The sequence below is a fragment of the Ranitomeya variabilis genome, chromosome 6 (genome assembly GCF_051348905.1).
Source record: "Ranitomeya variabilis isolate aRanVar5 chromosome 6, aRanVar5.hap1, whole genome shotgun sequence".
Classification (NCBI taxonomy): Eukaryota; Metazoa; Chordata; class Amphibia; order Anura; family Dendrobatidae; genus Ranitomeya; species Ranitomeya variabilis.
The window spans coordinates 490,379,802-490,407,205 of NC_135237.1; the positions used below are offsets into that span (position 1 = coordinate 490,379,802).

Here is a 27,404-nt window from a genome sequence, read left to right on the forward strand (position 1 = left end):
CTTTGGTCTGATGAGTCCAAATATGAGATCTTTGGTTCCAACCACCGTGTCTCTACATGCCTGGTTCCCACCGTAAAGCATGGAGGAGGAGGTGTGATGGTGTGGGGGTGCTTTGCTGGTGACAATGTTGGGGATTTATTCAAAATTGAAGGCATACTGAACCAGCATGGCTACCACAGCATCTTGAAACAGGAAACCAAAAACAAAGGGTATAGGGGTATATTCAATATAGCAACCAAAAAGAGAAAAAAACGTTTCACTGGTCTCTCGTGGCTACCGCACTACACATTATAGCGCTAAGTATAATCCTGCCACGGAATACCAAGCACAAACTGCTATGGTCAAAATAGTTTACTTATCTGAATGAATATGACATAATATGTCCCATATCTCCATCCATCTTTTTTTGTGTTGTATAGATTGTAGATGCGTATGTAGATTTATGACAATACACAAGAACAACTTATTTCTGGTCCCTAAGTGTATAGAGGGGTTCTATAGGGTACATCTTATTGTGCATTATTCTGTGCATGTATCATAGCCAGTGCAGCAATATATTTTTTGAAGCTGCTCTTTTATATTTAATATATTTTTTCATTTATTGTATTCTTTCACATTCACAGCGTAACCTAGGTTCTGGTTGTGTGTATGGTGTTTGGGTTTGGGCGTGGGTAGACGTCAGGGTCCAACTAGGGCGAGAAGGGACAGCCGACGTTAAGTGGGGGCGCCACATCGAATCTTTGGGTGCCAACCTCCGCTGCCAGGAAGGTGTGAGTCTATTAGGGAGAATAATAGGGACTTAGCCAGGAACACATTTCTTTAGCAAAAGAGTTCCTGTGGCACACCGGCTGTAACAATACCCCGTTCAGGCCTTAGGGTTATGGTGTTGGTAGTCATTATTTACTTATATTATTATATTTTAATGGTGATTAATTAAAAGATATTTTTAAGGGTTGTTTTTTCTCTTTTTGGTTACCACAGCATCTTGCAGCGGCATGCTATTCCATCCGGTTTGCGTTTAGTTGGACCATCATTTATTTTTCAACAGGACAATGACCCCAAACACACCTCCAGGCTGTGTAAGGGCTATTTGACCAAAAAGGAGAGTGATGGGTTGCTACGCAAGATGACCTGGCCTCCACAGTCACCAGACCTGAACTCAATCGAGATGGTTTGGGGTGAGCTGGACCGCAGAGTGAAGGTAAAAGGGCCAACAAGTGCTAAGCATCTCTGGGAACTCCTTCAAGATTGTTGGAAGACCATTCCTGGTGACTACCTCTTGAAGTTCATCAAGAGAATGCCAAGAGTGTGCAAAGCAGTCATCAAAGCAAAAGGTGGCTACTTTGAAGAACCTAGAATATAAGACATAATTTCAGTTGTTTCACACTTTTTTGTTAAGTATATAATTCCACATGTGTTAATTCATAGTTTTGATGCCTTCAGTGTGAATTTACAAGTTTCATAGTCCTGAAAATAAAGAAAAATCTTTAAATGAGAAGGTGTGTCCAAACTTTTGGTCTGTACTGTATATTGTGAGACAGTAACCGGCATTGTTGTAAATGGCCGGCATGTTTCGCAGAGGAGGAGATCCTCTGCACTGTAAGCCTGAAATGTTGCTCTGGGACCTATAGTCCCACGAGCCTTGTTTTTGTTTATACTAGGGGGGCTTACAGGGTTAGCCAGAGAGCTGGGCGGGACTGGCTAACCACACACCTCCCACTTATGGGTGTGGTTTCAGCTACATAATGTGACCTTGGTTTTGGTCATATGTTCGAGGTTGTAAGGTCCTGTATGAGGTCAAGCCTGTGTGTTGGAAGGTCCTATGGGTGGACAGACTTCCTGAAGAGCACATGGTGAGATTGTGTACCTAGAAGGTCTCTGTGTTGGAAGGTCCTGTGAGTGAACCGGATTCCTGAATAGCACCTGGAGAGACCATGGACCTGGATGGTCGCTGTGTTGGAAGGTCCTGCAGGTGGACTGGATTGCTGAATAGCACAGGTAGAGACCATGTACTCGCAGAGTCTGTGACGCCACTGCGTTGCGGAAGCTACGGACCTTCTGAGGGTCTGGACTGTCGGCAGTGCTCTTGTCTCAAGGCATCGGATGAGACGGTGATCCCAGTAAGGCAGCTTCCCTAGAGGCTAGGACTGACGAGGAGTCAGCGTGTGGAGCAGGAGCTCCTGTAAGGTAACTCCAGACAAGGGGGTAATAGTAAGGGCAGACAAGTATCTGCCATTGGAACAGACTGTTGATGCTTGTTCTGTTCCGTGGATGTTAAAGAACTGTTCGGCGGGCGGTCGCCCACGGTAACTGGATAAAGAGAAGTCCAGCGTATTTAGGAACCGTGATTCAAAGCTGTATACTACGAAGTGCTATGGACTATGTGAGGTCTGTGATGTGTAACATGGCTGACAGAGGTTTATGAGTTGCATAAAAAACCACAGACTGTTTTGTGAGAAAAACGTGCCTGTGTGCCTTTATCCCGTTGCCAAGCGAGTGTCTCCCAACACATGCAATAATTGCAATTACAATATACAGCTCTGGCAAAATTAAGTTAACCCCTTCACCCCGAAGCCTGTTTTCACCTAAGTGACAGGGCCAATTTTTACAATTCTGACCACTGTCACTTTATGAGGTCATAACTCTGAAACGCTTCAACGGATCCTGGTGATTCTGACATTGTTTTCTCGTGACATATTGTACTTCATGATAGTGGTAAAACTTCTTCGATATGACTTGCATTTATTTGTGAATAAAACAAAAATTTGTCAAATTATGAAAATTTAGCAATTTTCAAACTTTTAGTTTTTATGCCCTTAAATTAGAGAGTTATATCACATAATATAGTTAAACAACATTTCCCACATGTCTGCTTTACATCAGCACAATTTTGGAAACATAATTTTTTTTTGTTAGGGAGTTATAAGGGTTAAAAGTTGACCAGCGATTTCTCATTTTTGCAACAAAATTTGCAAAACCATTTTTTTTACGGACCACCTCACACTTGAAGTGACTTTGAGGGGTCTATATGACAGAAAATGCCCAAAAGTGACACCATTCTAAAAACTGCACCCCTCAAGGTACTCAAAACCACATTCAAAAAGTTAATTAACCCCTCAGGTGCTTCACAGGAATTTTTGGAATGTTTAAAAAAAATTGAACATTTAACTTTTTTTTCACAAAATTTTTACTTCAGATCCAATTTGTTTTATTTTACCAAGGGTAACAGGAGAAATTGGACCACAAAAGTCGTTGTACAATTTGTCCTGAGTACGCCGATACCCCACATGTTGGGGTAAACCATTGATTGGGCACATGGCAGAGCTCGGAAGGGAAGGAGCGCCATTTGACTTTTCAATGCAAGATTTGCTGGAATTGAGATCGGAACCCATGGCTCGATTGGAGAGCCCCTGACATGCCTAAACAGTGGAAACCCCCCACAATGGACCCCATTTTGGAAAGAAGACCCCCTAAGGAACTTATCTAGATGTGTGGTGAGCACTTTTATCCCCCAATTGTTTCACTAAAGTTTAGAATGTAGCGCTGTGAAAATTAAATAAATCATTTTTTCTTTCCACAAAATGATGTTTCAGCCCGCAATTTTTTTTTTCCCAAGGGTAACAGGAGAAATTGGACCACAAAAGTTATTGTCCAATTTGTCCTGAGTACGCTGATATCCCATACATGGGGGGGAAACCACTGTTTGGGCGCACGGCAGAGCTCGGAAAGGAAGGAGCGCCGTTTGAAATGCAGACTTAGATGGATTGGTCTGCAGGTGTCATGTTGCATTTGCAGAGCCCCTGATTTCCTAAACAGTAGAAACCCCCCAAAAGTGACCCCATATTGGAAACTATACCCGCCACGGAACTTATCTAGATGTGTTGTGAGAACTTTGAACCAACAAGTGTTTCACTACAGTTTATAACGCAGAGCCGTGAAAATAATAAAAAAAAATGTTTCCACGAAAATGATATTTTAGCCCCCACGTTTTTATTTTCCCAAGGGTATCAGGAGAAATTGAACCACAAAAGTTGTTGTCCAACTTGTCCTGAGAACGCTGATACCCCATATGTTGGGGGGGACCACTGTTTGGGCGCACAGGAGAACTCAGAAGGGAAGGAGCACTGTTTTAGTTTTTCAAAGCAGAATTGGCTGGAATTGAGATCGGACGCCATGTCGCGTTTGGAGAGCCCCTGATGTGCCTAAACAGTGGAAACCCCCAATCATAACTGAAACCCTAACCCCAGCCCTAACCCCGACCTTAACCCCAGCCATAACCCTAGCCCTAACCCCAACCCTAACCCTAACCCTAGCCCTAACTCTAGCCCTAACCCTAGCCCTAACCCTAATGGGAAAATGGAAATACATACATTTTTTAAAATTGTATTATTTTTCCCTAACTAAGGGGGTGATGAAGGGGGGTTTGATTTACTTTTATAGCGTTTTTTTGTGGATTTTTATGGTTGGCTGCCATCACACACTAAAAGACTCTTTTTATTGCAAAAAATAGTTTTTGCATCACCACATTTTGAGAGCTATAATTTATCCATATTTTGGCCCACAGAGTCATGTGAGATCTTGTTTTTTGCGGGACGAGTTGACGTTTTTATTGGTACCATTTTCGGGCACATGACATTTTTTGATCGCTTTTTATTCTGATTTTTGGGAGGCGGAATGAACAAAAACCAGCAATTCCTGAAATTCTTTTAGGGGGGGCGTTTATACCATTCCACGTGTGTCAAAATTGATAAAGCAGCTTTATTCTTCAGGTCAGTGCGATTACAGCGATACCTCATTTATGTAATTTTTTTATGTTTTGGCGCTTTTACACAATAAAAACTATTTTATATAAAAAAAATAATTGTTTTTACTTGGCTTTATTCTGAGAGCTATAACTTTTTAATTTTTCTGCTGATGATGCTGTATGGCGGCTTTTTTTTGCGGACAAGATGACGTTTTCAGCGGTACCATGGTTATTTATATCCGTCTTTTTGATCGCGTGTTATTCCACTTTTTGTTCGCCTGTATGATAATAAAGCGTTGTTTTTTGCCTTGTTTTTTATTTATTTTTTTTGCGGCGTTCACTGAAGGGGTTAACTAGTGGGATAGTTTTATAGAGCGGGTCTTTACGGATGCGGGATACCAAATATGTGTACTTTTATTGTTTTTTTTTATTTACATAAATAAATGGATTTATTGGGAAATGGTTTTTTTTTCTTTATTTGGGGATTTTTTTATTTTATTTTTTATACATCCTATTTTTTTTTTTTTTTACTTTCTACTATTGTCCCAGGGTGGGACATCACTGTGTTAGATCAGATTGTTGATCTGACAGTGTGCATAGCACTCTGTCAGATCAACGATCTGACAGGCAAGGGCAGAGGCTTGCCGGCGCCTGCTATTAGGAACTCTCAGCAGGCGCCGGCAAGCTAGGTCATCTCATGACCTGGAAGGAGTCCTGCGGCCATCTTGGATCCGGGGACTCCTTCCAGGTCACCGGAGCAGTGCGATCTCATCGCGTTGCTCCGGTGGGAGAGCGCAGGGAGCCCCCTTCCCTGCGCGATCCCCTTCTATGCCGCTGTCACTATTGACAGCGGCATCAGAGGGGCTAAATGCCCGCGATCGGCGATAGCGCCGATCGTGGGCATTGCTGCGGGGTGTCAGCTGTCATATACAGCCGACACCCGCACCCGATCACCGCGGCGCTCAGCGCGAGACCGCGGTGATCGATGCGCCGTACTAGTACTGCGGCTGGCACAAATGCAGTGCTGGCAGCGCAGTACTAGTACGGCACATGTCGCGAAGGGGTTAAGAGACCACTGCCAAATTTTCAGTTTGTCTGATTATTCTCTTTATAAGTAAACTTTTGAGTAAAATGTAAATTGTTCTTTTATTCTACAGTATAAACTTCTGACAAGATGGGGGGGTAGCACGGTGGCTCAGTGGTCAGCACTACAGCCTTGCAGCGCTGGGGTCAAATCCCATCAAGGACAACATCTGCAAGGAGTTTGTATGTTCTCCTCGTGTTTGCGTGGGTTTCCTCCCACATTCCAAAGACATAATGATAAGGACTTTAGATTGTGAGCCCCATCGGGGACAGCGATGATAATGTGTGCAAAACTATAAAGCGCTGCGGAATATGTTAGCGCTATATAAAAATAAAGATTATTATTTATTATTATTATTATTATTATTATTATTATGTCTCCGAATTTCCAGGCAATACAGTTTGTATTTTTTTTCTGAAAAGGAGAAATGGTCAAAAGTAAAAAAAAACAGTGCTTTCAGACCTCAAATAATGCAAAGAAAACAATTTCATAATCATTTAGAAACAACAATACTAAGGTTTTAACTCAGGAAGAGTTCAGAAATCAATATTTTGTTGAATAGTCATGATTTTTATTCACAACTTTCATGAGTCTTGGCATAATTTCCACCAGTCTTTGACACTGCTTCTGGCCCAAAAATGTAAGCAGTTCTTCTTTGTTTGACGGCTTGTGACTATCCATCATCCTCTTGATTACATTCCAGAGGTTTTCAATGGGGTTCAGGTCTGGAGATTGGGCTGCCCATGACAGGGTTTTGATGTGGTGGTCTCTTAATTTTTGCCAGAGCTGTATATATATATATATATTACACAATATACAAGCAACAGAGCAATGCTGTAGATTAAGCAGGTGCACCAGCCACCTGCCTCATCAGGTCTAAGGGATCTAATTAAGGCCTGTTTCACACATCAGGTTTTCGCCATCAGGCTGAATCCGGCGAATGTTGAAAAAACCGGATCCGTCGCAGATTGTGAAAAACTGATGCCACTGATCCGTTTTTGAGACGGATCCGACTAGCTGATCCAGCTAATTTGATCCTAAAAAAATCTGAACATGCGCAGTTAAAAAAAACCCAGAATCCGGCATTTGAAGAATCCGGAACCTTCCGGCACCCATAGGCTTCTATTCTAGCAAAAATCTGGAAGCACTGTCGGGTTTTTCGCCGCAGACAAAAAACGTAACTTTGTACGTTTTCTAGATGCCGGAAAACCCCTTTTCACTGGATCTGGCAAAAGACGGACGAAATGTGAGGCTAACCGGCGCTAATACAAGTCTATGAGAAAAAAACGGATCCGGCTATAGCTTTCTTTTAAAAAAAAGATGGATTTAGCCTGATAGCGAAAACCTGATGTGTGAAAGTGGCCTAATAATGCATGGAGTTTGTGCTGTGAAGTCTGATGAAAAATACACACAAGAAAAATGAATGGAGCAATGAAGCTGTACATGATATGTTGCATATCATATTTCCATTGCATCTCCAAAAGCTAAATGTCAAATGTTGAAGATGTTCTTCAGGCGGTTAGGTACAAAAAGATTTACCAACTGTTTAACACTTTTCCTTACACTAATGGGCCTGTCGCGATACATTTTGGCAGGTTTTCCTTTAACAAAATAGCAGAGTAAGCAACAAAAATACATTACATGAATGGTATTGTTGTGTTTTACCTGGTAAGCATGATCAGACTGAACAAAGTAAAAGGTGTTGGGAGCTGATCTGCTTAGACGGCCATTAAGTTTGGTCTCTGTCTTGCTGTAAATAGAGTCACAACTTCCAGTACTTGGAAGAAGTATTGTAGAGGGAGGTGATGAAAAAGGTGGAGATACAGGAGGGAGGCTGCATAGTCCTTCCATGCCAGACTCATTGTTAAGCCTGATCTCCGTATAGTAAAAATCTTCTTCTCCATCACAGTCATCTGATTCCCCAGTCCGCCTGTGGAAAGAAATATGTATGTCAATGTGTCAAAAACATCTATACATTAAAGAGAACCTGTCATCTTCCATTAATAATGGAACATTTAAAACCTTTTTTTCAAACAACCATTTAAAATTGCAGAGAAAATTGGTCTTCTAGAAGGTGGTTCTACCAAAGCTAACAAAAGAAAGGTATAAGGCAGGGGTCCGCAACCTGTGGCTTAGAAGCCACATATGTCTTGCGGTCTCATGAATTGTGTCTCGCGGCTGTCTGCCGGTTCGGTGCATTAGGTCAAGGTCTAGCAAAAAGGTATGCGGAGCACATCTAAAATGTTGAGTTTTGTGAGTAGCCCTGCACAGAAGAGCAGATCTGGATGCACTTATACTGTACTAGTCTCAGGGATTAGAGATGATTTCAATATAATATGCTGGAGACAGAATTATACTACCTGTCTGAGGAGGTGCTCAAAGCTGGATTCAACAGTGTGTTGGGTGTACATGATGGGAGAATACTGAATGGGGGTATTGTGGGAACCCCTGGATCTTGCTATATTTGTGTAGAAAAGCTTTGGTTATCATTATACTGGCAATGGAGGCTTTGGTTGCCACTACTGTGAGGGGGCGAGAGATGGATGTTGATGGTGACCCCCTCTCAAAGCTGAATGTGGTCTCAAGATCAGAAAGGTTTGAGACCCCTGGTGTAAGGCATAGGTCAGGGCTAGTCTACTCAAAGAAGTGGTCTACTGGAGAAGTTTCACTAAAATAAGTTGTTATACTTAATGTCCACAGCTGTATTATCTACCCAAATAGTCAGCACTTTGAACAGCCCTAATCTTTACCAGTTTATTTTTTTAACAAGAAAAAACCAAAACCCAAGAGCAGGGACTAAAAGAAGGAGAGTAACTAGGCTAGGATATACATATATTCATTTTTATTATTACGATAGCAGATGGTCAAATTACAAAACATGATAAAAAGTATATAAAAAGAAGATGTGCATCACAGGACATATAATAATATTAATAATATAATATAATTATTATATAGGTATATAGAAGTAACCCACATTATAAAAAAAAGGGGGAAAAACCTGCTGCAAAAGAAACAGAGTTGACAGATCCTCTTCAACTATTTTATGATGAAATTCCAACATACATTAATAGAATAAAGGATCATGTTGAGCCAGCTAAACTATAACTGTCTAGGTTTTAGACACTGCACGCTTACATTAGACACTCTTAGGACTCTTGGAGACAACTGTAATAATCGGACGAGTGCTAGCAGTAGTTTTAATGGATAGAAGTTATTCTATGGGGTCGTGCACATGTCCAATTTTCTCCTTGGACAGAACCAGTCCACGGAAAAATATCAAAGAATGCTCGAGTTTGATTTGATCCAATATCGTACCGCAGAACAATAAGTGCGTGGAGAACATCGGACTGTACACAGTTGACATCTGAGTGCACCCCTATTTCCACGGACAGACAAGTAAGAAGATGGAGACATTTTTGCCTCCATCTTCTCACCTGAGAAAATCAGATCACACTAAGCTGACACGCTGCTTAAGATGTGATCAGAGTTTGATCAGAGTGTGATTTGCAAAATCAACCCAATTTTCTCAGATGAGAAAACAGGGTTGTCTGCACCTAGCCTTAAAATGCCCCAAATTTACTAACTTGGCTTATGCTATTAGTTTTTTTAGTTTGAAGTTTACACCATCCATTAGGTAGCATACTTTGCACCATATTTGGTGACATTTTGGCACACTGTTTTGGATCATAAGCCATTCCCCATTCCCTAAAAAATCAAGTCCACTTTCCACTAGCCCACACACAAAATCGTGTCCACGTTCCACTAGTCCACAGACAAAATCATGTCCACGTTCCACTAGCCCACAATGTCTTGTAAAGTGAGCCATAAAGAGTCTAAAAGACAGAATACACGTGGTGCGATAAAAGTAAGACAGTTTTTTTGAGCTTTGAAGAGGTGTGTAGGTGTCCCTTCTGCTTCTTTTCAAACAGCACCTGTCCTCTCCCACCCATCCATAGAAATTGTAAAAAAAGCACCATTTAGTTGAAAAAAAAAAGTGCAAGAATCCTGTATTTGCTCTTCATGTTTGATCTCCCAGTCAGGAGTCATGTTTTATATGCATGAAGCAGAATAGACCACTGCCCCTACTGATGTGGGGAGGGGGCTGGGGGTTGGGCATGGATAACATACCTAGCAGATAACCCTCTATGTTGTTAGTGCAGAGGCGTAGCTAGGGTTTCAACTTAGGGGGGGCGAAACATCTGAGTGGGCCCCTAACCAGCTAACCCTGATTACAGCTACGGTTGCGCACTCTAATTGTGAATATAGGGGAACCTCAGAATATGACCGCACTGTTATCTATATATATAGTTGTCTAAGGGTTTTTCTGTCTGTCTGTCTGTCCTGGAAATCCCGCGTCTCTGATTGGTCAAGGCCGCCAGGACTCGACCAATCAGCGACGGGTGTTGTGGATTCTGTTGGTGGGCTCCCTCTGGTGGTTACTGCTGGTACTGGGTGACTTTGGTGGGTTGCGGCCTTTGGTTTCCACCTGTCCATCAGAGGCTGGGTGTTTCCTATTTTACCTGGCCTTTCTGTCATTTCCCTTGCCGGCTATCAATGTGTTCAGATGTGCTCTGTTTGGTTCCTGCCTACCTGCTCCCAGATCTTTCAGGATAAGCTAAGTGCTGATTTTCAGTTGTTTGGTTTTTGGTCCAGCTTGCTTAGAATGTCTCTATGCTAGCTGGTTGCTCTAGTGGACTGAGGTTCTCCCCATGTGCCATGAGTTGGCACATGGGTTCTTGTAATCTCAGGATGGTTTTTTTGATTAGGGTTTTTTGCTGACCGCTCAGTCCCCTTTTGTATCATTCTGCTTTCTAGTTTTCAGCGGGCCTCTATTTGCTAAAGCTATATACATCATCTCTATGTGTGTGCCTTCCTCTCATTTCACCGTCAATACATGTGGGGGGCAACTATACCTTTGGGGTTAATTCCTCTGGAGGCAAGTGAGGTCTTGTTTTCTCTGCAGTACTAGTTAGCTCTTAGGCTGGTGCGTTGCGTCTAGAACCAACGTAGGCACGCTCCCTGGCTATCTCTAGTTGCGTTTGTCAGGTGTAGGGCAGCGGTCAGCCCAGGTTCCATCACCCTAGAGCTCGTCCGATATTTGCTATACTTTGCTTGTCCTGTGCTATCCCTAGCCATTGGGGATTCATGACAGTATAGCCGGCCCACAAAGTGTTAATTGTTTGGGCTGAAGCAGGAGGAAAAGAAGTGTTCAAGATATATATATATATTTTTTTTCCTTCAGAGTTTTACTGCCTAGCCCTTAATTGCTGTCTAGCTGCTTCTTACCTCCTCTTAACCCTTGAATGGCTCTGATCTTAGCTGTTTATCATGGATCTCCAGAGTTTGGCTTCCAGCCTGAGTAATCTCGCGGCAAAGGTTCAAAACATACAGGATTTCGTTGTTCACACTCCCATGTCTGAACCTAGAATTCCTATTCCAGAGTTTTTTTCTGGAGATAGATCTACCTTCCTGAATTTCAGGAACAATTGTAAATTGTTTCTCTCTTTGAAATCTCGCTCCTCTGGAGACCCTGCTCAACAGGTCAAGATTGTTATATCGTTCCTACGGGGCGACCCTCAGAATTGGGCATTTGCATTGGCACCAGGGGATCCTGCGTTGCTCAGTGTGGATGCGTTTTTTCTGGCATTGGGATTGCTCTATGAGGAACCTAACCTAGAGATTCAGGCTGAAAAGGCTTTATTAGCCCTCTCTCAGGGGCATGATGAAGCGGAAATATATTGTCAGAAATTTCGGAAATGGTCGGTGCTTACTCAGTGGAATGAGTGCGCCCTGGCTGCAAACTTCAGAAATGGTCTTTCTGAGGCCATTAAGGATATTATGGTGGGGTTCCCTGCGCCTACAGGTCTGAATGAGTCTATGGCTATGGCCATTCAGATTGATCGGCGTTTACGGGAGCGCAAACCCGTGCACCAGTTGGCGGTGTCTTCTGAACAGGCACCTGAGACTATGCAATGTGATAGAATTCAGTCCAGAAGTGAACGGCAAAATTATAGGCGGAAAAATGGTTTGTGTTTTTATTGTGGTGATTCAGCTCATGTTATATCAGCATGCTCTAAACGCACAAAAAGGGTTGATAAATCTTTTGCCATTGATACTCTGCAGTCTAAGTTCATTTTGTCTGTGACTCTGATTTTTTCACTGTCTTCCATTTCCGTCGATGCCTATGTGGATTCAGGCGCTGCCCTGAGTCTTATGGATTGGTCATTTGCTAAACGCTGCGGTTTTAGTCTAGAGCCTCTGGAAGTTCCTATTCCTCTGAAGGGAATTGATTCTACACCATTGGCTATGAATAAACCGCAGTATTGGACACAAGTGACCATGCGCATGACTCCCGTTCATCAGGAGGTGATTCGCTTCCTTGTACTGTATAATTTACATGATGTACTAGTGCTTGGTCTGCCATGGTTACAAACTCATAATCCTGTCCTGGACTGGAAAACAATGTCTGTGCTAAGCTGGGGGATGTCAGGGGGTTCATGATGATGCACCTCCGATTGCTATCGCTTCATCGACTCCTTCGGAGATCCCTGCGTTTTTGTCAGATTATAAGGATGTTTTTGAGGAGCCTAAGCTCAATTCGCTCCCTCCTCATAGAGAGTGTGACTGTGCTATAGAATTGATTCCTGGCAGTAAGTTCCCTAAGGGTCGTTTATTTAATCTGTCACTGCCAGAGCATACTGCTATGCGGAATTATATTAAGGAGTCCTTGGAAAAGGGACATATTCGTCCATCTTCGTCCCCTCTGGGAGCAGGTTTTTTTTTCGTGGCAAAAAAAGATGGTTCCCTGAGGCCTTGTATAGATTATCGCCTTCTGAATAAGATCACAGTCAAATATCAGTATCCATTGCCATTATTTACTGATTTGTTTGCTCGCATTAAGGGGGCTAGGTGGTTCACTAAAATAGATCTTCGTGGTGCGTATAATCTGGTGCGGATAAAACAGGGTGATGAGTGGAAAACCGCATTTAATACGCCTGAGGGCCATTTTGAGTATTTGGTAATGCCTTTTGGACTCTCCAATGCTCCGTCAGTCTTTCAGTCCTTTATGCACAATATTTTCCGCGAATATCTGGATAAGTTTATGATTGTGTATTTGGATGATATTTTGGTGTTTTCTGATGACTGGGAGTCTCATGTTCTACAGGTCAGGAAGGTGTTTCAGGTTTTGCGGGCCAATTCTCTGTTTGTGAAGGGCTCAAAGTGTCTCTTCGGAGTCCAGAAGATTTCTTTTTTGGGGTACATTTTTTCTCCTTCTACTATTGAGATGGATCCCGTTAAGGTTCAGGCTATTTGTGACTGGACACAACCTACATCTGTTAAGAGCCTTCAGAAGTTCTTGGGGTTTGCTAATTTTTATCGTCGGTTCATTGCTAATTTTTCCAGTATTGTTAAACCTTTGACTGATTTGACTAAAAAGGGTGCTGATGTTGCTGATTGGTCTCCTGCGGCCGTGGAGGCCTTTCGGGAACTTAAGCGCTGGTTTTCTTCTGCTCCTGTGTTGTGTCAACCAGATGTTTCACTTCCTTTTCAGGTGGAGGTTGATGCTTCCGAGATTGGAGCGGGGGCGGTTTTGTCACAGAGAAGTTCTAATGGCTCGGTGACGAAGCCATGTGCTTTCTTCTCTAGAAAATTCTCGCCCGCCGAGCGCAATTATGATGTGGGTAATCGGGAGCTTTTGGCCATGAAGTGGGCATTTGAGGAGTGGCGTCATTGGCTTGAGGGTGCTAAACATCGCGTGGTGGTCTTGACTGATCACAAGAATCTCATTTACCTTGAGTCTGCCAGGCGTTTGAATCCTAGACAGGCTCGTTGGTCATTATTTTTTTCTCGTTTCAATTTCGTGGTTTCATACCTGCCAGGTTCAAAGAATGTGAAGGCAGATGCTCTTTCCAGGAGTTTTGTGCCTGACTCTCATGGAGACACTGGGCCTGCTGGTATCCTTAGGGATGGGGTAATATTGTCCGCAGTATCCCCAGACTTGCGACGCGCATTGCAGGAGTTTCAGGTGGATAAACCGGATCGATGTCCACCAGAAAGACTGTTTGTTCCGGATGATTGGACCAGTAGAGTCATCTCCGAGGTTCATTCTTCTGTGTTGGCTGGTCATCCTGGAATATTTGGTACAACAGATTTGGTGGCCAGGTCTTTTTGGTGGCCTTCCTTGTCTAGGGATGTGCGTACCTTTGTGCAGTCTTGTGAAGTGTGTGCTCGAGCTAAGCCTTGCTGTTCACGGGCTAGTGGGTTGTTGTTATCTTTGCCCATCCCGAAGAGGCCTTGGACGCACATTTCCATGGATTTTATTTCTGATCTTCCGGTTTCACAGAAAATGTCCGTTATCTGGGTTGTGTGTGACCGTTTTTCTAAGATGGTTCATTTGGTGCCCTTGCCTAAGTTACCCTCCTCCTCTGAGTTGGTTCCTTTGTTTTTTCAGAACGTGGTTCGTTTGCATGGGATTCCGGAGAATATCGTTTCTGACAGGGGATCCCAGTTTGTGTCTAGATTTTGGCGGACGTTTTGTGCCAAGATGGGCATTGATTTGTCTTTCTCGTCTGCATTCCATCCTCAGACGAATGGCCAGACGGAGCGAACTAATCAGACCTTGGAAACTTATTTGAGGTGTTTTGTTTCTGCTGATCAGGATGACTGGGTTGCTTTTTTGCCACTGGCCGAATTTGCTCTTAATAATCGGGCTAGTTCTGCCACGTTGGTCTCTCCTTTTTTTTTGTAATTCGGGGTTTCATCCTCGTTTTTCCTCTGGTCAGGGGGAATCTTCGGATTGTCCTGGAGTGGACGTAGTGGTGGACAGGCTACATCAGATTTGGAATCAGGTGGTGGACAATTTGAAGTTATCTCAGGAGAAGACTCAGCAGTTTGCTAATCGCCGTCGCCGCGTGGGTCCCCGACTTCTTGTTGGGGACTTGGTGTGGTTGCCTTCTCGTTTTGTCCCTATGAAGGTCTCTTCTCCTAAGTTCAAGCCTCGGTTCATCGGTCCTTATAGGATCTCGGAGATTCTTAACCCTGTATCTTTTCGTTTGGATCTCCCAGCATCGTTTGCTATTCATAATGTGTTCCATCGGTCGTTGTTGCGGAGGTATGAGGTACCCGTTGTTCCTTCGGTCGAGCCTCCTGCTCCGGTGCTGGTGGAGGGAGAATTGGAGTATGTTGTTGAAAAGATCTTGGATTCTCGTGTTTCCAGACGCAAACTCCAGTATTTGGTTAAGTGGAAGGGTTATGGTCAGGAGGATAATTCCTGGGTGGTCGCCTCCGATGTTCACGCGACTGATTTGGTCCGCGCCTTCCATAGAGCTCACCCTGATCGCCCTGGGGGTTCTCGTGAGGGTTCGGTCACCCCTCCTCAAGGGGGGGTACTGTTGTGGATTCTGTTGGTGGGCTCCCTCTGGTGGTTACTGCTGGTACTGGGTGACTTTGGTGGGTTGCGGCCTTTGGTTTCCACCTGTCCATCAGAGGCTGGGTGTTTCCTATTTTACCTGGCCTTTCTGTCATTTCCCTTGCCGGCTATCAATGTGTTCAGATGTGCTCTGTTTGGTTCCTGCCTACCTGCTCCCAGATCTTTCAGGATAAGCTAAGTGCTGATTTTCAGTTGTTTGGTTTTTGGTCCAGCTTGCTTAGAATGTCTCTATGCTAGCTGGTTGCTCTAGTGGACTGAGGTTCTCCCCATGTGCCATGAGTTGGCACATGGGTTCTTGTAATCTCAGGATGGTTTTTTTGATTAGGGTTTTTTGCTGACCGCTCAGTCCCCTTTTGTATCATTCTGCTTTCTAGTTTTTAGCGGGCCTCTATTTGCTAAAGCTATATACATCATCTCTATGTGTGTGCCTTCCTCTCATTTCACCGTCAATACATGTGGGGGGCAACTATACCTTTGGGGTTAATTCCTCTGGAGGCAAGTGAGGTCTTGTTTTCTCTGCAGTACTAGTTAGCTCTTAGGCTGGTGCGTGGCGTCTAGAACCAACGTAGGCACGCTCCCTGGCTATCTCTAGTTGCGTTTGTCAGGCGTAGGGCAGCGGTCAGCCCAGGTTCCATCACCCTAGAGCTCGTCCGATATTTGTTATACTTTGCTTGTCCTGTGCTATCCCTAGCCATTGGGGATTCATGACAGACGGGCACAGCATGGCGACGATGATGTCATAAAGGTTGCCTCGACCAATCAGCGACGGGCACAGTCTGCCGTGAATTCGCCTCGACCAATCAGCGACGGGCACAGTATCGACGTAGATGTCATAATGGTAGCCATGGCGACGATGTCATAAAGGTTGCCTCGACCAATCAGCGACGGGCACAGTCTGCCGCGAATTCTGGAATCATCATTGTCCATATACTACATAGTTACATAGTTACATAGTTATTAAGGTTGAAGGAAGACTTTAAGTCCATCTAGTTCAACCCATAGCCTAACATGCCCTAACATGTTGATCCAGGGGAAGCCAAAAAAAACCCATGTGGTAAGAGTAAGCTCCACCATGGGGAAAAAAATTCCTTCCCGACCCCACATACGGCAATCAGACTAGTTCCCTGGATCAACGCCTTATCAAGGAATCTAATATATATACCCTATAACATTATACTTTTCCAGAACGGTATCCAGTCCCCTCTTAAATTTAAGTAATGACTCACTCATTACAACATCATACGGCAGAGAGTTCCATAGTCTCACTGCTCTTACAGTAAAGAATCCGCGTCTGTTATTATGCTTAAACCTTTTTTCCTCCAGACGTAGAGGATGCCCCCTTGTCCCTGTCACCGGTCTATGATTATAAAGATCATCATAAAGGTCTTTGTACTGTCCCCTCATATATTTATACATTAACATAAGATCACCCCTTAGCCTTCGTTTTTCCAAACTAAATAGCCCCAAGTGTAATAACCTATCTTGGTATTGCAGACCCCCCAGTCCTCTAATAACCTTGGTCGCTCTTCTCTGCACCCGCTCCAGTTCAGCTATGTCTTTCTTATACAGCGGAGACCAGAACTGTGCACATTATTCTAAGTGTGGTCGAACTAGTGACTTGTATAGAGGTAAAATTATGTTCTCCTCATGAGCATCTATGCCTCTTTTAATGCATCCCATTATTTTATTTGCCTTTGTAGCAGCTGCCTGACACTGGCCACTGAATATGAGTTGGTCATCCACCCATACACCCAGGTCTTTTTGATTGACGGTTTTGCCCAGAGTTTTAGAATTAAGCACATAGTTATACATCTTATTACTTCTACCTAAGTGCATGACCTTACATTTATCCCCATTAAAGCTCATTTGCCATTTATCAGCCCAAGCTTCTAGTTTACATAAATCATCCTGTAATATAAAATTGTCCTCCTCTGTATTGATTACCCTGCAGAGTTTAGTGTCATCTGCAAATATTGAAATTCTACTCTGAATGCCCCCTACAAGGTCATTAATAAATATGTTAAAAAGAAGAGGGCCCAATACTGACCCCTGTGGTACCCCACTACTAACCGCGACCCAGTCCGAGTGTGCTCCATTAATAACCACCCTTTGTTTCCTATCCCTGAGCCAGCTCTCAGCCCACTTGCACATATTTTCCCCTATCCCCATTATTCTCATTTTATGTATCAACCTTTTGTGTGGCACCGTATCAAAAGCTTTTGAAAAGTCCATATACACTACATCTACTGGGTTCCCTTGGTCCAGTCCGGAACTTACCTCTTCATAGAAGCTGACCAAATTAGTCTGACATGAACGGTCCCTAGTAAACACGTGCTGATACTGGGTCATGAGGTTATTCCTCTTCAGATACTCCAGTATAGCATCCCTTAGAATGCCCTCCAGGATTTTACCCACAGTAGAGGTTAAGTGTTATGATCCCAATGGCAGAGGATCTCAGAGGTTTCAGCAAAGTCTGCAAACACAAAAAACCAGCTCATAGGGAAGTGGTAACTAGGCTGACCGTATACCTGATCCTAGCACAAACAACTAGCAGTAGCCGGGGAACGTGCCTACGTTGATTCTAGACGTCTCGCGCCAGCCGGAGAACTAACTAACCCTATCAGGGAAAATAAGACCTCTCTTGCCTCCAGAGAAAAGACCCCAAAGTTAAATACAAGCCCCCAACAAATAATAACGGTGAGGTAAGAAGAAAAGACAAACGTAAGAATGAACTAGATTTTAGCAAAGAGAGGCCCACTGACTAATAGCAGAAAATAGGAAGATGACTTATACGGTCAGCAAAAAACCCTACCAAAATATCCACACTGAATATCCAAGAACCCCCGAACCGACTAACGGTGTGGAGGGAGAATATCAGCCCCCCTAGAGCTTCCAGCAATATCAGGAATCACATTTTGTACAAGCTGGACAAAAATAAGAACAAAGCAAATAAACAAAAATAAGGAAGCAGGACTTAGCTTATCTTGCAAAGAACCAGGACCAGCAGACAGGAGCAAACAGAAATGAACTGATTACAACGATGCCAGGCACCAGACTAAGAATCCAGGAAGTTTAAATAGCAACACCCCTGGCCTAACGAACCAGGTGAGTACCAACCTGGGGAAAGACAATCCAAGTGCCATACCACTAGTGACCACAAGAGGGAGCCAAGAAGTATAGTTCACAACAGGGTAGCCAGTTTCTCAGGCTGTGAAGAGACATCTAGGATTTTAGGTAACGTTCCACGGCTGCCTATAGTGTGTGCGGTTAGGAGTAGGTTTGCGGTCAGTCTAGTTCCCACATCCCCAGAGCTTGTCCCACGTTCTCTTACTTAGCTGGTCAGTTTTCTGATCCTAAGGCTACTTTCACACTAGCGTTAACTGCAATACGTCGCAAATGCGTCGTTTTGCCGAAAATACGCATCCAGCAAAAGTTCTTGCTGGATACGTTTTTTCGTCATAGACTAACATTTGCAACGCATTTGCGACGCATTGCAAAACGTTGCGTCCGTTTTGCGACGCTTGGGCGTGTGGTAGCGGACCGTCGGGAAAAAAAAACGTTACATGTAACGTTTTTTGCTCCCGACGGTCCGCTTTTTCCGACCGCGCATGCGCGGCCGGAACTCCGCCCCCACCTCCCCGCACTTCCCCGCACCTCACAATGGGGCAGCGGATGCGTGGGAAAAATGCATCCGCTGCCCCCGTTGTGCGGCGGAGACCACGCTAGCGTCGGGAACCTCGGCCCGACGCACAGCGACGGGTTGTTCCTGACGCTAGTGTGAAAGTAGCCTTAGCCACTAAGGATCATAACAGGTACCATTGAAGCGTTCACACAAGCCATTGGTCTGTGGGTGATACGAACAATACACCAGGTGCTTCACCTGCATTCTCTTACAGAGAGCCTCCATTAGGCGAGACATAAATTGGGTCCCTTGATCAGTAAGCATTTCCCTGCGAAATCCTACACGTGAAAAGATGGCCAACAGGGCATCCGCCACCTTATCTGCCCTAGTTGAAGACAGAGCTACTGCCTCTGGGTACCGGGTAGCGTAGTCTACCTGTTGTGAATTCCGCTCTTGAGCTCCCTCCGGTGGTTGTAAGTGGAACTTTTGTGAGTTCTGCTCTTGGGCTCCCTCCGGTGGTTTTGAGTGGTATGGCTGCTTCTTGGATTTAGCATCAGCAGCTGCTTCCACTGATCGTCTTTCTGGCTCGGCTATTTTAGTCTGACCTTATCCCTCAGTCAATGCCAGTTGTCAATTGTTCCTGCTTGGAGTCACAGCTCTTTGGATTTCCCTGACACTCTGACCAGTTCAGAAAAGATAAGTCCTTGCTTGTCCTTTTGCAGTCTACTTGTTGTGGACTTGATTGTTCAGCACATTCTGTTTTTCTCTTTAGTCCAGCTTATCAGTATGGATCTATTCAGCTAAGCTGGAAGCTCTGGGCAGCAGATTTTGCCCTCCACACCTTTAGTCAGGTGTGGAGATTTTTGCATTCTCTGTGGTGGACTTTTTCTAGTTTTTATTACTGACCGCACAGTGTTTTGTCCTGTACTATCTATCTAGCTAGAAGTGGCCTCCTTTGCTACATCTTGTTTCATTCTACGTATGTCATTTCCCTCTCCACTCACAGTCATTATTTGTGGGGGGCTGTCTACCTTTTTGGGGATTTTCTCTGAGGCAAGATAGCTTTCCTGTTTCTACCTTTAGGGGTAGTTAGCTCTCCGACTATGACGAGATGTCTAGGGAGTGACAGGAACATTCCACGGCTACTTCTAGTGTTGTGTTAAGATCAGGAACTGCGGTCAGTATAGTTACCACCTGCTCAAAGCTCGTCGCATGTCGCTCCTAAATCACCAGTCCATAACACTACCACAGTAAGAATATATCGCTTTCCAGAGCTGCTGGGGACGGCCAGCGGGCCCACAATGTCCACCGCGATCCTCTGGAAAGGCTCCTCTATCACTGGCCAAGGGATCAGGGGAGCCTTAAGAGCAGGCCCCACCTTCCCCACTCTTTGACAGGTGACACAGGAGCGGCAGTAGTTTGACACATCTGTCCCCATCTTAGGCCAATAGAAGTGTTGAGACAGCCGGGCCTTAGTTTTGCTGATCCCCAAGTGTCCGGCTAGCGGGATCTCATGGGCAATCCGCAACAACTCACCCCGGAATTGCTGTGGGACGACCAGCTGTCTTTCCCTCAACCACTCCTTTTGTGATTCTCCGGGTACTGTCTCCCGGTACAACCTTCCTTCTTCCCAGAACACCTTCTCCTTATCAGTCTCGGAGAAGCGCGTCCCGGCAAGTTGTCTCAAACTCTCTAGGCTCGCATCTGTGTGCAGAGCAGCCTGAAACTCCTGGCTAGGGGAAGCCAGAAGCGACGTCAGGGTCCCTTCCCCACGGGAACCCTCTGGGACCTGCTCTGGATCCACCTCTGGTTCAGTCACAGTGATGACTGAGGAGGGTCCGGGAGGCAGACAGTTATCTGCGTTCCGGGCACTCTGACTGCGGGTGACAGCAGCTACGTAGGCTGTCTCCCAGGGGTTTCCACAGACCCATCAGCCGATGCTGCTATGGGCTCTACCTCCCCATCCACCCCCATTACCTCAGGAGCATTGCTACTTATGGGCCAGTTACCTTCCTCGGTGGCACTGGTCAATTACATGGCATCACCTTCCTCACGGTTCCCATGTATCTCCCCATTTCCGGTAGCACCGACACTTGCCCCTGCTAGGGGCTCCTCAGCCGTCTCACTCGCCAGAGCGACGTGGCTGAGTACTCCTGTACCTATGGACACATCAACTCTCACAGAAACATCATTATCAGGTTCAGTTGGCACAGGTACAACATTTTCACCATCAATCCTAGGGCAAAAATGGTTATCAGATGCATCATTACAAGATAAAGCATGGTCAGGTAACACATACAATTTCCCATCATCATCATCATCATCATCATCATCAGGGTTAACGTTACCCTCATTAATAGGTTGGGGAGGGGTGTCAATGACGTAGTATGCAATCAACCTCCCCAAATCAGTCCCCAACAAAACATCAGTGGGCAAATTATCAGACAGCCCCACTTCCTTCACCCCGCTCCCAGCACCCCAATCAATATAAACCCGGGCCATTGGCAAGGGACAGCTGATGCCCCCAATTCCAGTGACAGTTAGGGTTTTCCCCGGAATGATTTCTTCAGGGGCCGCCAGTTTGGGTCGGATGAGGGTTCGTTCAGCCCCGGTGTCTTTGAGGCCTGTAGCAACATGACCTCCCACAGTGACGTGCTGTACGTTGTCACACACCCTCCCAGCCACACCACCCACCAAAAGAACTGCTGCATTAGGCCCTGGGGCCTTGGCTGGGGGGTTCTTCTGCTAGTATGGACAGAAGGTACTGATATGACCAGGCCGCCGGCAGTGGTAACACTGGCGAGGTTCGGTGGTAGGTCTGGTGCTGTTGGCCACTGGGACCGGACCTCTGGTGTGTTGGCTGGCAGGGGTACTGGCGTTGGATGCAGGCTAACCCCCTCTCCAGCTGGAGGTGACTGGCTTCCGCACTTCCGATCTACGGTTGGCCTCATAGGCATCGGCAATCTGCGCTGCTTTCGTCACGTCTTTGGGTTCTCTGTCCATCACGAACCTCAGCTGGGCAAAGATGGAAGAACTGGTCTTTGATCATCAGGTCTCGCAGCTGTGCAAAGGTGGTCACTGACAGTCCTTGGGTCCACTGGTCAAAGTGGGTCCCCAGTCCATGCACCACATCACTGTAACTGTCGTGTGGGCCACGTTGGAGGGTCCGGAACTTTTTACGGTACACCTCGGGTTTAAGCTGGTACTTGGCTATGAGTGCCTGCTTGATAGCCTCATAGTCACCATCTTGTTCTTGAGGGAGTGCAGCAAACGCCTCCAGAGCTTTGCCTCTCAGCCCTGGTGTCAGGTATCGGGCCCATTCTTGTGTAGGCAGCTGGTACTGTCTGCAGGCTTTCTCAAAGGCCTGCAGAAACGTGTCCAAGTCCCCATCCTTTTCCATAACAGGAAAGTGGTCGGGCCGGGGCTTTGGTGTCTGAGCGCTGCTGGGCTCACGGCTGGACTGGGACGACCCCTGCATTTGCAGTCGGGCCATCTGCAGCTGGTACTCCCGCTGCGCTTGGGCCTCTCGCTCGGCTCGCTGGGCCTCTCGCTCGGCTCTCTGCCTCTCTGTTGTGAAATTGGATTTTGGGCTCCCCCGGTGGCCACTGGTGGAATTGAACTGGTGTGCATCATCCCCTCTGTTCACCTGTTTCCATCAGGATGTGGGAGTCGCTATTTAACCTTGCTCCTCTGTCACTTCCATGCCGGTCAACATTGTAATCAGAAGCCTTTCTGTGCATGTTCCTGCTGCTAGACAATTCCCAGCTAAGTTGGACTTTAGTCCTCGTTTGTTTTTGCATTTTGTTCCAGTTCACAGCTGTAGTTTCGTTTCTGTGTCTGGAAAGCTCTTGTGATCTGAAATTGCCACTCTGATGTTATGAGTTAATACTAGAGTCTTAAAGTAATTTCAGGATGGTATTTTGATAGGGTTTTCAGCTGACCACGAAAGTGCCCTTTCTGTCTTCCTGCTATCTAGTAAGCGGACCTCAATTTTGCTAAACCTATTTTCATACTACGTTTGTCATTTCATCTAAAATCACCGCCAATATATGTGGGGGCCTCTGTCTGCCTATCGGGGAAATTTCTCTAGAGGTGAGCCAGGACTATTTTTTCCTCTGCCAGGATTAGTTAGTCCTCCGGCCGGCGCTGGGCGTCTAGGGATAAAAAACATAGGCAACGCTACCCGGCTACTGTTAGTTGTGCGGCAGGTTTAGTTCATGGTCAGTTTAGTTTCCATCCTTCCAAGAGCTAGTACTTATGTTTGCTGGGCTATGTTCTCTTGCCATTGAGAATCATAACAGTTTGACCGGCCAAAAAGGGTTAAATTAATTGACAGAGAAAGGAGAGAAAAGAGAAGTCTGCTGAAGATTTTTTTTTTTTTCCCTTCCCTTCAGTTCTGAGTGTGCTTGTAATTGAATTTCTTGCAAGTCTGCCTATATTGCAGCCTTTCTCTCTCTCTCTCTCCTTCTAATCCTGGAATGGCTCTGTGTTCACCTGTTTAAAATGGATATTCAGAGTTTAGCTGCAGGTTTGAATAATCTCACCACGAAAGTTCAAAATTTACAAGATTTTGTTGTTCATGTTCCTATATCTGAACCTAGAATTCCTTTGCCTGAATTTTTCTCGGGGAATAGATCTTGCTTTCAAAATTTCAAAAATAATTGCAAGTTGTTTTTGTCCCTGAAATCTCGCTCTGCTGGAGATCCTGCTCAGCAGGTCAGGATTGTGATTTCCTTGCTCCGGGGCGACCCTCAGGATTGGGCTTTTGCATTGGCTCCAGGGGATCCTGTGTTGCTCAATGTGGATGCGTTTTTTCTGGCCTTGGGGTTGCTTTATGAGGAACCTCAGTTAGAGCTTCAGGCGGAAAAGGCCTTGATGTCCCTATCTCAGGGGCAAGATGAAGCTGAAATATACTGCCAGAAATTCCGTAAATGGGCTGTGCTTACTCAGTGGAATGAGTGCGCCCTGGCGGCGAATTTCAGAGAGGGTCTCTCTGATGCTATTAAGGATATTATGGTGGGGTTCCCTGTGCCTGCGGGTCTGAATGAGTCCATGACAATGGCTATCCAGATCGATAGGCGTCTGCGGGAGCGCAAACCTGTGCACCATTTGGCGGTGTCTACTGAGAAGACGCCAGAGAATATGCAATGTGATAGAATTCTGTCCAGAAGTGAACGGCAGAATTTAAGACGAAAAAATGGGTTGTGCTTCTATTGCGGTGATTCAACTCATGTTATATCAGCATGCTCTAAGCGTACTAAGAAGCTTGATAAGTCTGTTTCAATTGGCACTTTACAGTCTAAGTTTATTCTATCTGTGACCCTGATTTGTTCTTTATCATCTATTACCGCGGATGCCTATGTCGACTCTGGCGCCGCTTTGAGTCTTATGGATTGGTCCTTTGCCAAACGCTGTGGGTATGATTTGGAGCCTCTTGAAACTCCTATACCCCTGAAGGGGATTGACTCCACCCCATTGGCTAGTAATAAACCACAATACTGGACACAAGTAACTATGCGGATTAATCCGGATCATCAGGAGATTATTCGCTTTCTTGTGCTGTATAACCTACATGATGTGTTGGTGCTTGGATTGCCATGGCTGCAATCTCATAACCCAGTCCTTGACTGGAAAGCTATGTCTGTGTTAAGCTGGGGATGTAAGGGGACGCATGGGGACGTACCTGTGGTTTCCATTTCATCATCTATTCCCTCTGAGATTCCTGAATTCTTGACTGAATATCGTGACGTTTTTGAAGAACCTAAGCTTGGTTCATTACCTCCGCACCGGGAGTGCGATTGTGCCATAGATTTGATTCCGGGTAGTAAATACCCTAAGGGTCGTTTATTTAATCTGTCTGTGCCTGAACATGCTACTATGCGAGAATATATAAAGGAGTACTTGGAAAAGGGACATATTCGTCCTTCGTCATCTCCCTTAGGAGCCGGTTTTTTCTTTGTGGCTAAGAAAGATGGCTCTTTGAGACCGTGTATTGATTATCGGCTTTTGAATAAAATCACGGTTAAATATCAATATCCGTTGCCACTGCTGACTGATTTGTTTGCTCGCATAAAGGGGGCCAAGTGGTTCTCTAAGATAGATCTCCGTGGGGCGTATAATTTGGTGCGAATTAAGCAGGGGGATGAGTGGAAGACCGCATTTAATACGCCCGAGGGCCACTTTGAGTATTTGGTGATGCCTTTTGGTCTTTCAAATGCCCCTTCAGTCTTTCAGTCCTTTATGCATGACATTTTCCGTGATTATTTGGATAAATTTATGATTGTGTATCTGGATGATATTTTGATTTTTTCGGATGACTGGGACTCTCATGTCCAGCAGGTCAGGAGGGTTTTTCAGGTTTTGCGGTCTAATTCCTTGTGTGTGAAGGGTTCTAAGTGCGTTTTTGGGGTTCAAAAGATTTCCTTTTTGGGATATATTTTTTCCCCCTCTTCCATCGAGATGGATCCTGTCAAGGTTCAGGCTATTTGTGATTGGACGCAACCCTCTTCTCTTAAGAGTCTTCAGAAATTTTTGGGCTTTGCTAACTTTTATCGTCGATTTATTGCTGGTTTTTCTGATGTTGTTAAACCATTGACTGATTTGACTAAGAAGGGTGCTGATGTTGCTGATTGGTCCCCTGCTGCTGTGGAGGCCTTTCGGGAGCTTAAGCGCCGCTTTTCTTCCGCCCCTGTGTTGCGTCAGCCTGATGTTGCTCTTCCTTTTCAGGTTGAGGTCGACGCTTCTGAAATCGGAGCTGGGGCAGTTTTGTCGCAGAGAAGTTCCGATTGTTCCGTGATGAGACCTTGTGCCTTTTTCTCGCGTAAATTTTCGCCCGCCGAGCGGAATTATGATGTTGGGAATCGGGAGCTTTTGGCCATGAAGTGGGCTTTTGAGGAGTGGCGTCATTGGCTTGAGGGGGCTAGACATCAGGTGGTGGTATTGACTGACCACAAAAATCTAATTTATCTTGAGTCCGCCAGACGCCTGAATCCTAGACAGGCGCGCTGGTCGTTGTTTTTCTCTCGGTTTAATTTTGTGGTGTCCTACCTGCCGGGTTCTAAGAATGTTAAGGCGGATGCCCTTTCTAGGAGTTTTGAGCCTGACTCCCCTGGTAACTCTGAACCTACAGGTATCCTTAAGGATGGAGTGATATTGTCTGCCGTTTCTCCAGACCTGCGGCGGGCCTTGCAGGAGTTTCAGGCGGATAGACCTGATCGTTGCCCACCTGGTAGACTGTTTGTTCCTGATGATTGGACCAGTAAAGTCATTTCTGAGGTTCATTCTTCTGCGTTGACAGGTCATCCTGGAATCTTTGGTACCAGGGATTTGGTGGCAAGGTCCTTCTGGTGGCCTTCCCTGTCTCGAGATGTGCGAGGCTTTGTGCAGTCTTGTGACGTTTGTGCTCGGGCCAAGCCTTGTTGTTCTCGGGCTAGTGGATTGTTGTTGCCCTTGCCTATCCCGAAGAGGCCCTGGACGCACATCTCGATGGATTTTATTTCGGATCTTCCTGTTTCTCAGAAGATGTCTGTCATCTGGGTGGTGTGTGACCGTTTCTCTAAGATGGTCCATTTGGTTCCCCTGCCTAAGTTGCCTTCTTCTTCCGAGTTGGTTCCTCTGTTTTTTCAAAATGTGGTCCGTTTGCATGGTATTCCGGAGAATATCGTTTCTGACAGAGGAACCCAATTCGTGTCTAGATTTTGGCGAGCATTCTGTGCTAGGATGGGCATAGATTTGTCTTTCTCGTCTGCTTTCCATCCTCAGACTAATGGCCAGACCGAGCGGACGAATCAGACCTTGGAGACATATTTGAGGTGTTTTGTGTCTGCAGATCAGGATGATTGGGTTGCTTTTTTGCCTTTAGCGGAGTTTGCCCTCAATAATCGGGCCAGCTCTGCCACCTTGGTGTCTCCTTTTTTCTGTAATTCGGGGTTTCATCCTCGATTTTCTTCTGGTCAGGTGGAATCTTCGGATTGTCCTGGAGTGGATGCTGTGGTGGAGAGGTTGCATCAGATTTGGGGGCAGGTAGTGGACAATTTGAAGTTGTCCCAGGAGAAGACTCAGCTTTTTGCTAACCGCCGGCGTCGGGTTGGTCCTCGGCTTTGTGTTGGGGACTTGGTGTGGTTGTCTTCTCGTTTTGTCCCTATGAGGGTTTCTTCTCCTAAGTTTAAGCCTCGGTTCATCGGCCCGTACAGGATATTGGAGATTCTTAACCCTGTGTCCTTCCGTTTGGACCTCCCTGCATCTTTTTCTATTCATAATGTTTTTCATCGGTCATTGTTGCGCAGGTATGAGGTACCGGTTGTGCCTTCCGTTGAGCCTCCTGCTCCGGTGTTGGTTGAGGGCGAGTTGGAGTACGTTGTGGAAAAAATCTTGGACTCCCGTGTTTCCAGACGGAAACTCCAGTATCTGGTCAAATGGAAGGGATACGGTCAGGAGGATAATTCTTGGGTGACTGCCTCTGATGTTCATGCCTCCGATCTGGTCCGTGCCTTTCATAGGGCTCATCCTGATCGCCCTGGTG

The 27,404-nt window shown here is 45.4% G+C and overlaps 1 protein-coding gene across 1 annotated transcript in view; it reads right to left on the reverse strand.

The window, feature by feature from the left end:
• The window catches only part of ZNF704 (zinc finger protein 704), a 282,103-nt gene that overhangs the window by 25,011 nt on the left and 229,688 nt on the right, over positions 1-27,404 (reverse strand). Inside the window, exon 6 of the mRNA XM_077270719.1 lies at positions 7,494-7,758. Coding sequence (XP_077126834.1) covers positions 7,494-7,758 — 265 coding nt within the window. The remainder of the gene's footprint in view (positions 1-7,493; positions 7,759-27,404) is intronic.